The sequence below is a fragment of the Pygoscelis adeliae genome, unplaced genomic scaffold (genome assembly GCF_000699105.1).
Source record: "Pygoscelis adeliae isolate BGI_AS28 unplaced genomic scaffold, ASM69910v1 Scaffold18, whole genome shotgun sequence".
Taxonomy (NCBI): domain Eukaryota; kingdom Metazoa; phylum Chordata; class Aves; order Sphenisciformes; family Spheniscidae; genus Pygoscelis; species Pygoscelis adeliae.
In genome coordinates, this window is record NW_008825558.1 from 4632125 (window position 1) to 4641527 (window position 9403).

The 9403-nt window shown below is 46.6% G+C and overlaps 1 protein-coding gene across 1 annotated transcript in view; it reads left to right on the plus strand.

The window, feature by feature from the left end:
• MTHFSD (methenyltetrahydrofolate synthetase domain containing) overlaps positions 1–2015 on the plus strand; it is an 82216-nt gene extending 80201 nt beyond the window's left edge. The window contains exon 8 of the mRNA XM_009332335.1: positions 684–2015. Coding sequence (XP_009330610.1) covers positions 684–1199 — 516 coding nt within the window. The 3' untranslated portion in view covers positions 1200–2015. The remainder of the gene's footprint in view (positions 1–683) is intronic.
• Positions 2016–9403: the final 7388 nt, after the last annotated feature.

Genomic DNA, 9403 nt, shown 5'->3' on the forward strand with positions numbered 1-9403 from the left:
GTTCTGCGATCCAGCCCAGCGGACTGTTGTGGGATCTGACGAGTAGCTGGGGGTGATGTGTGAGGTCAAATGACAAGAGGGAGGCTGTGGCGATGTGCCACAACCAGGGAACGTGCCTCCAGCGGGGCCCACACTCAGAGGAGCCCCGCTACAAGGCACGCTCCCCAGCTGCAAACTTAACACCATCGTCCCTCCCCGTTGCATGACCCAGCCTACGGGATATCCTGTTTTGGGGGGAAAAGAGTGCAAGGAGGTCTGCAGAATGAATGTGCCTGATGGTCTGACGAATTGTAGGCATGTAAGATTCTGCCAGAGCAGGAGCACAGGCCCTCGGTCAAAGCAAATATTAAGGGATAACAATGAGAATGCGAATCTGAAAGCACCCTGATAAATAAATGTCAAAATCGAATAGTTCTGAGTTTGGTTTTGATTTTCCTGCTGGATCTACATTGTGCTGCTTGCCTAAAGAGTAACTAATGTTTATTTTTGTCCTGCAGTGTGTATTTAGGAGCAACTTCAGAATCGGGCCAGCAATTAATAACATTTTGAATGCTCTGGGACTCTGAATGGTAGCAATATAATAAGGTTCCTCTCTTTTTATGGCACAAATGGGTCCTGATGGTCTTCTCCTTTTTCTGGAAGGAGAGAAGTCTCATAATTGTATCTGTCTTCCTCCTTTTTAGGTCAGCTATGAGATGCTGGAAAAAATCCCCATCCTAAAGAGCCTTCGATACAGAGAGAAGCAGACTGGCAAGGAAGTTGCCCTCCAAGATGAACATTCAGACTTGGCAAATGCCAACACACCAGCAGTGTTAAATGAGAAGGCGAAGGCTGAAAATACAAGACCGCAGGCTGCAATGGGCTCGGCTCAAAAAGGACAACATTATGTTGAAAGTGATTCTTTAAGTCCCAGATTAGAGGGATCTGGCATGATTACTACTGTGTATGTGGGGAACATACCTCCCAGCGTAAGAGTGAGCGAGCTGAAATGTGCTTTAAGGGAATTCCATGCAACTCCTTTACGACTGAATTGGCAAGGAGCGCAGCACAGGGCTTTTCTCGATTACAAGGATAAAGCAACCGCAGAGAGTGCTGTATCCTCTTTGAAAGGCTTGAGCCTCGGGGGTAATACTTTGCGAGTTGAGCTGGCCAAGAATCAGAGAAACAAAGGGCAAGCAGAAATCAATAGTCAGAAATGAATATGAATAGAGGAAGAAAAATAGGCATGTTTTCATTGTTTTGTGAGAAGCCAACCTAAGTTTTCAAGGATATTAGTATCTCCTTTGATTTCTGCAGGCTAAACGACAAAGTGCGAAGCCAACTTTCCAAACAAATGAGGCATACATCTCCCAGCTGACTTGCCTGCCTCATTCCTGCAGTTGTACATGCAAAGTGTATTTGTCAAGACAGATGACAGGGGGGCCGTTTCTCTAAACGGTTATTCACAAGGTACCCACGCTCTGTGTATTTGTTTTTCGTTGCCCAGGGGTTGATTTGCTGTTCGGTGTGTATGTTTGTTAGGCCTGGATCAAAAACCTGTCCCTTGGTAGCTGTCTGCAGCCACATGTAGCGAGGTGGTTATGTACTGTCATCCAGAGGTTGTACCTGCAAATTTGTACTTGTGAGCTTAAAAGCCAGCTGCAGAAAATCTGTCTTAAGGGTTACAGTTCTGTTTACTAAAAAATGGGAGGTTTTTGCCTGTTGGGAGTTTTCAGCATATTTTTCATCAAAATGGCTGGGGGGTGAGAGATTGCCCTTTTTGTGCTCTTGAAGAACGGCTGTGGAAACACTGGCTCAGCCACTGAGTTGTAGTTATAGCTATTAACATCAGGTGGAAGAGATGGTAGCCCCTTTCTCAGCTTTATTTCATTAATTCAGCCCTTTGTAAACCTTATATTTCTTATTTCAGTCTGGCAGAGGAAAGCGAAGACCAGTTTTCTCCTCTGCTTTTCCCCAAAACACTTCAGGTGCCTTTTTCATGGATGCAGATAATTATAAAATAGACCCTTTTCCTGATTGTCTTGTCTCTTACAATTTGGTGTGATTCCATTGCCTCTGTGAAACTACATTAATATTAATCATGGTAGTGGAAATGCAAAGCAGACAGACTACGGTCAAAACTTGTGGGTGCCTAGTCTGGTATGGAGCTGTTTGAAAAGTTGCTGGAGGCAGTAACAAAGCCTGTTCGTCACCGCCGGGGCGGTCTTCCTGCACCCACAACGTCAGGCGGAGATGCGGGTTAGACAGCAGCACTGGCAACGTTTCGTTGTGAAAGTGCTACCAAGTACTAGCTTGAACAGTACGATTTGCACACACATGAACATTCACTGAGGGTGTAAAGGAGAATGATGGTTTATTTGGTATGGCTTTTATTACTTTTTTTTTTCCCTTCGGTTTCCTATTCCTGAAAAACAAGTTGAATTTTGGCTGAACCATCCTTTCTAAACAGAAGCACTTTTGCCATTGATGCTGGGCACATAGTCAAAGTAAGCATCTAAATGGATATTTTTTTAAGTATGAGTTGGAAACTTTTTTTAGCCAGAGGGTACTGTTAAGTATATTTTAAGCACCTTATTATGCCTCAAGGGTCAGACATTTCGTACAGTATTAAATAAAAAGTTCTCATCGTTATCATGTATTCTGTACAGAGGGGCTCAAGGAAAGCATTGCTTCAACTTCTTGTAAGGTCAACAAAGGAAAGGTTTCTGAAAAATAAATACTGCCGTGCTCTAAAATGCTCTCTTTTTCTCCGGCTCAAAATTACTTTCAGTATCACTCAGTGTGTATTAAAACACAAGCACTGCGGAGTCCTCTGCGTCTTGTTTCAGTAGTTGTGCCCTTCAAGGGGAAGAGTCAGGGGTTATGTTACTACTTAAACATACTTGTTACATCATGAGCTTAGAGAGCAGAGGAAAGAAAAGCAAAAAAAATAATTATACATCACTGTCTTCCCCTTCCAAATGATGGCAAATTAAGTAACGTGATCATTTGGTCTTCTTTTTGACTCTTGCAATACTGCTTGCTGTGGTGAAGATGCCCAGGTGACCTTAGCAGTTAAAAAGCGGTTATTCTGCCAATGAAAACTTCCAGCATCTCAAACTTGCCCTGTTGCATTACAGATTGAACCAGCCTTCTCTGGTCAAATCTGTGGGAGTTTCATCCTCTACCTTACTTCCTTTCTTAACATCTGTTAAGTTTCAGTGCAGATACGTTTACGTGTTTCGTGATAGGTAAATGTGTTGCGTTTGCTTGCTTTGCTCCCAACGCTGTGTGCAGTCAGTGGCCGGTTTTGCTTGGACAAACACGTCTGGATGGTTTTCTGTTTGCAGCTGTGGTTCTGCGGGTAACCCGTGGGGCGAGCTGTGCTAGGTCTGTATCCGGGTGGGCAGATCTCTGCAGTTCTCTTCCAGCCTGTCACTTTTTTCTGTCCTGTATCGCGAGGCCGCATTTCGCAGTACTACCTAATACCTTGTTACTTTCCCAGTAGGCAATTAACAGTCCAAACCACACTACGGAGAAGACATTAACTAGACAGAGGTATGTAACTGTAGTTAGGCTCAGAGAAGAAAAATAATTACTATAAGCTTAAGCTAATGGACCATTCATTAGCGTCTTGAATGGACCGAAATAATGATGTTGATGCTGTGATAATTGTTTTTCCAACTTAAGCAGTCATTTTTGATCCAGGTTATTAATAAACGGCAAGGTCTTTTGGGCCTTGCCATCTTAAAGTCATTAAAGTGTGTTTTTAATTCAAGGTAGCAGCTGCTCCAGGTCAGAGTTTGGCAGCCTGTTGCAAACCCATCTGCACCAGCAGCTTCAGCAAATCAGTAGCAACTGAAGTGCAGGCACAAGTTCATTTCTGTCATCTCTGCTTCAAGAGCAGCAACCTGCAGGGAAGGAATTAGTACAGGCAGCTGTTGAAAATAGAGCCTGAAGCTGCAGAAGGCTCACCAGGGTTCAGAGCTTCTGCAGAGGTTTCGTAGTAAGGGCTTGCATGGAGGCAAAACAGCAGTCCTCAGAAACCACCTTTGGGTTGCTATAGGATTCCCACAGGAAAAACAAGAACTCTTATTTACATTTTGCAAAAAAAACCCCAAAAAACAGCATGACTTGCAGCAAAGCTGTTCCATAAGCTTACCTGTGAGGAGGAGGGCGTAGCTCATGCTTTCCGAAACGCATCACGTACCAACACAGCAGAAGTTTGAGCCTGTGCGCCCTGAAGTCGATGCAATTTCTGTCTTGGACAGCAAGGGAAGGAGCGACGGCGATGGGGCCCTTACTGCTGCTTGGGAAGTTGCTCATCTTTAGCTAAAAGACATTTCAATGCAAGATGCTAAATTGCTATTTAATAAAATAATTCAAGACTGCCCAAGGCACTCGCCTACATGGCTTTCTGGTGTCTTTAGCTGTGTGATGTGGATTTTTTCTTGTGGGCTGACCAAGTTCCTACTTGAGGACACAGCAGTTTTTGAAGAAAAAGTGAATGGGGCAGCCTGCATCTCTTAGATCTATTGTTTCAGGCTCTCTGCATGTTCAGGAAGACATCAGTTATACATGAGTCACTTCTAACTTTTCTCTAAATCCACAAAACTCTGAAATGCAATACATTTTAGCGAATCCTTGGACTCTGATCTCATAATGAAACTCGAGGAACTGAAGCCTGTTTGTGTTTTACTTTGGCCCAGAGCAAGACTATGCAAGACATTTTACCGACAATCAAACCGTAAAGTCCGTGCCCTGAAGAATTTACAGTCTGAATTAACAGGCTTTAAAGATGAGAACCTTTACTCAAGCAATAATTCTTCATTTTGTACCTGTTGTAGCTGAGGCCCTGCCGTTAGCACGGAGGTTGAACTGGGCTACGTCTACGCAGATATGCCTCAGGTGGATCCTGGCCCTTACAGCCCCTCTTTCTTGCTGTGACTGAAGCACCAGTCTAGGATTTCAGAGGCCTCAATTCTTCAAGCCAGTTTCTCTGTAATGGCCTTTCTGTGACCGCTCGTGCCTGGAGCGATGGGGAGAAGGTGTCTTTAAGCCCTTAACCCCCCGTCTCTTTCTGTAAGGACAGTGAGACGTCCTTGCTTCTTAAGGCTCTCCTAAAAACATCCACGATGACAAAGAAGTGCCTGGATGCTGCAGAAAAGTCTGAAACGCTGGTGATAGATGGGTAGCCTGCTTTTAATAGGAAATGAAGTGATCCCTAACACGGACTTGACTTGCAGTTCACTTGAAGCAGCAGAGGAGCCTGCGTCTCGCTGCTGTGTGATGAGAAGAAAAGTTCAGCAGTACAATGGGAAATACTTCACTGAGCCAACTTTGTTCAGAAGTAATTAAAAATGAGGTCTTTCTATTCTCTGCGCAGCCTGATGTCCTCGCTTGTCATGTGGTTCAGTGCATTCTTTCCAGCTCCTTTCATGGCACAAACAAGTTAGGATGTTGTTATTGCACGCCCCTCTTCTTGAGGGTTCGATGGGGAAAGATGCTGAACAGCTCCGGAGGCTGGTCGGTGTGAGCAAACCCAGCTCCGCTCCCATGGCGGCTGGGAGGGTGTGGGATCCAGCAGCGACCACCCTAGGCGTTAACATCGCGGGCATGAGCTCCGCTCCCCTTCCTATCCTCGCTTGTGGGAGAGGTGCGAAGGGAAAACGGTATCGGATGAATGGAGCCTCTACCAGATCCACTAGGCTCGAGAACATGGTCACTTTGGAGGGGATTTTCTTTTGTTGAATGATATTAGTCACAGCGTGGTGTGTGGCACAGAGCAGTGAGGCAACACTGTAATCTGCTAACAATAAAAGCGAGGTGGCTAACTGCCACTCGGTGCTGAAAACTATACAATCATTAGGGTTTTCCTTCAGACAGCTATGTCCATGCATTTCCTGGAACAAGGACAAGGCCACACAGCTTCAATCCACCGAAGACAACAGCGAGTAAACAAGCCGTGTTGCTGTGTAGTCTTCTCTGAGTGACAAGAGTCAGAGATCGTTTGTTTCCATGGAGAGAAAAAGGGAAAAAAAAAGAAAAATCTCGCCATCAGGGTGGGAAGAGAGTAAAGCCCTAGCCTGGGTCCCACAGCCAGATCCCCATCCAGCCCTCCAGCATCTCCATGCATACCAGTCCCTGGTCCCCTCCCAGAAAGCAGTCTTTAAGGACAGAGGCTTTAGCCCATTATCTTTGGAGACCAATAAAATATCTTGGAAAAGGGATGGTTAAATACATGTCTTTTTTATATATATTTCATCGTCTTCTACTGCTCCGAAGGGAGAAACAAATGGTTTTTAGGGGAATGTTTCCATTGAAAAAAAATCTAGCACTGGGGCTGCGTTTTTCTCCACAACTGCAGCAAGGGCTGAGGAGGGGGAGGAAAAGCGTGTGCTGGGATTTCTCTCATTCCGGTTCCTCAGAAGGAACAGCCCCATGCAGCAGTTCTGGCTCTGGAGGAAACATCTGTGGCTGTGGCCATGTTACTCAGGCAAACATACCCCTCTGTGAGGTAGGCTGTTGTGTACGAATGCTTTTATTTCCTCATTGCCATCTATTAAAGATTATCTCCCTACAAGAAAAGTGCACCATTTCCCATGTTTTCATGTGTAATGTCCGTGATGTCTGCTATAAACATCATGAAACGTTTCCCGGCCCCTGCACTGACATAGGTATAAGAGTCACTGCTTTTCATCTTTCAAAGCACTGCAGAAATGTTTAGGGTCGTGTATCCTGCCATTGTTCTGGGCTGGGCATCCCACTGAAGTCACTGGGAGAAATGAGTTCAGGATACGGACCTATCTAGTCAATCTTTACAGTGGCCCCAGTAACATCCACGTTCTACAGATGGGAAAATGAGGACGGCGGAGATGGCTCCTGATAGACTACATCCAACTGGTAATTCCTGCCCCTTTGGAAAACAACTGCAGAGAACAGACTAGAAACTCATCAAAAGCTCTCAAAAAAGAAACAAAACCCAAACCCCATAGCGTGGTAGCTGTTGGACTTTTCCACGTGATGGGTACCTGGCGTCCCAGAAGGGCATCTTGTTGCTTCCCAAGGGAGAGCTGCAGCATCGTGGTCGCTCTGCCTCCACCCGCCGGCCGGGGCCGCCGGCCAGCCCTGCCGTGGCTGGGAAGCATACGATCCTGCGGGTCCTCCGGCCCCGCTAGAGCCGTCCCGTCAAGGCACCCCGCACAAGCCTCTCTCCAGTCCAGGGACAAACCGCAGCCCTCCTGCCTTGTGAGACAAGACGTGAGATAGGAACTGAGATACTTCTCCCAAAATGTGCCTCCCCCAGAGGTCTAGCAGGTCACACAAGTGTCTTACGGTCCACCCATCCCATGCAGGAACACATGGACCAGGGCGATTTTCCTTCTTTAAGGAACAAGGCAAACACACAGGACTGTTAGATGGGAGGGAAAAAAAGGGCAGGGAAAGAAGGGAAACATTCATGAAATGCTGCAAAAGCTTCTACATTTCTAGGCGTTAGTGTATCCATTGCTGCCACTCCTTAGTATTTTTGAGTGAATAATTGTTCAGACAAGAGTAATACTTACATTTTTCCAGAGGGATATCATGTTTTCAGAGTGTTTCCAGGCACCTGCACTGCTCAGACTCCGAAGTGTGGCGTTTCCATCTCTCTGAAGGAGGCGATTACTCGGGTAGCCGGTCTGCAGCGGCTTTTCTTTACCACCGCAGAGGAACACAATTGCTGTAGCAAGTTCTGCTCCAAGTGAACTCCCGGTACTGTAAGTCCCTGCAAAACTTTCCAGGCCCTGTCATCTTGCTTTCCCAGGTGTGTTTGCTTATTTTTTCAGTAATTAGCCTGAAGCTGAGCTGAGCCGCAGAACTGCACTTTCTGTACCGTTCTGGGTCTTTCAACTCCTGCTGCTTTAAATAAAGAAACGCCTATGTTCAGGCCCATGTATTTACACCAGTGTAAGTAAAGTGGCACTGCCAGCGGCCCCGCATCTCTTGCCATGATTAAGCAGAGATGGTTTGATCTCTAGGATTGTCATTTTCTCTCTGATGCTTGCACCAGTGGCCTGCAGGCTTCTTGGAATCGCTCAGAGGCCCTGCGAGAAGTGTCCAAGGAGAGGAGGTTCGCATTTACTATGCAGCAATCCACCTCAGTGAATTTTTCTGAAGGATCTGCACCTCCCTTGCCAATGTTGAGCTCATTTTACGATTGGGTTTAAAACGTTGATCAGAAGTTTGATGGATCAGAGCAACCTGTGGTGATGGGAATTGGTCTCAGAGAGCTTTTTATAAGAAGTCTGTGCAAAGAGACAGATCTCCAACCCAGAAGCTCAACAACAATAAGGTTTATTCCTTCTGTTGTTGTCTTTCCTTAATAATACTCTGATTTTAGTTTCTTACTGGGCAAGATGAACACTGGCAATGAAAGTTACTTAAAAAAACAGCTGAGCTGCATGCCTTTCCTCACTTGTTGAGCCAATCTGATAATTGTTTCTATGAATAACATCAGCTCACGACTGCAGGGCTGCTGCTAGCGCTCAGGGCATCTCCTGCGCCTCAGGGGGGTCTCCTTTAGCCAGACACACGCTCACCTGCATCAGGTGTTTTGTTCCTGAGGATGACTCCCACTGGCAAAGATTTCTTGGCAGGGATGTGCAACTGCAAAGCCCAGGGGAGCACCCCCAGCACTGTCTTTTCCTGCAGAGATTGGTGTCAGGCAGCAGTTTTGCTTGTAAATACGCACGGAAAGGGAACAAATGTTCAGGTGCGGTCTTCCGAAAGCATTTCAGTGACATAGAAATCAAAGTCCCCTTTTCAAAAGTGACAGGAACTGCGGCTCGGATCCCCTGAGGTACATAGGTCCCGAACTTCTTGGTTTTGAGGGAGAAATCAGGCACCCAATTATTCTGATGGATCTGAGCCTTTACCTGCTAAGGAGTTGGTACCAAACTCAGAACCTGGCCTTCCAAATACCCGTTTAAGATTCAAGGCGTCTGTTCCCACCAGCCAAGTCTCCAAGGTGCCCAATTTTCTGCTAGTCTGGGTAACCACCCCCATCTGAGAGCACCGTGCGCTGGGCGTCTGTATTCACGGGCTACGTTATGCTATCCCATGCCAAGCGTCCCCATCTGTCCCACCTGGGCGCGGGACAGGCCCGATCCAGAAGCGTCCCACAAACGCCTTTCGCCTGGCATGTTCGATCGCCCATTTTGCGATGCTGAACCCGGAGGTGGGATAAAGGGATGTTCGCCTTCAGAGCTCCGGATGCCAGAAGGGGAAAAGAAAAATAAATAAAATAAAAGGAAGCAAACCTTTAACACCCACCCCGTGGAGAAAAGGTCAGAAACCGCCCGGCCCGGCCCGGTTTTAAGGCCGATTTGGGGGCAAAACCGCGGCTGGGCGGGGAGCGGGGCCGAGGCGCGGGTGGTGCCGGTCC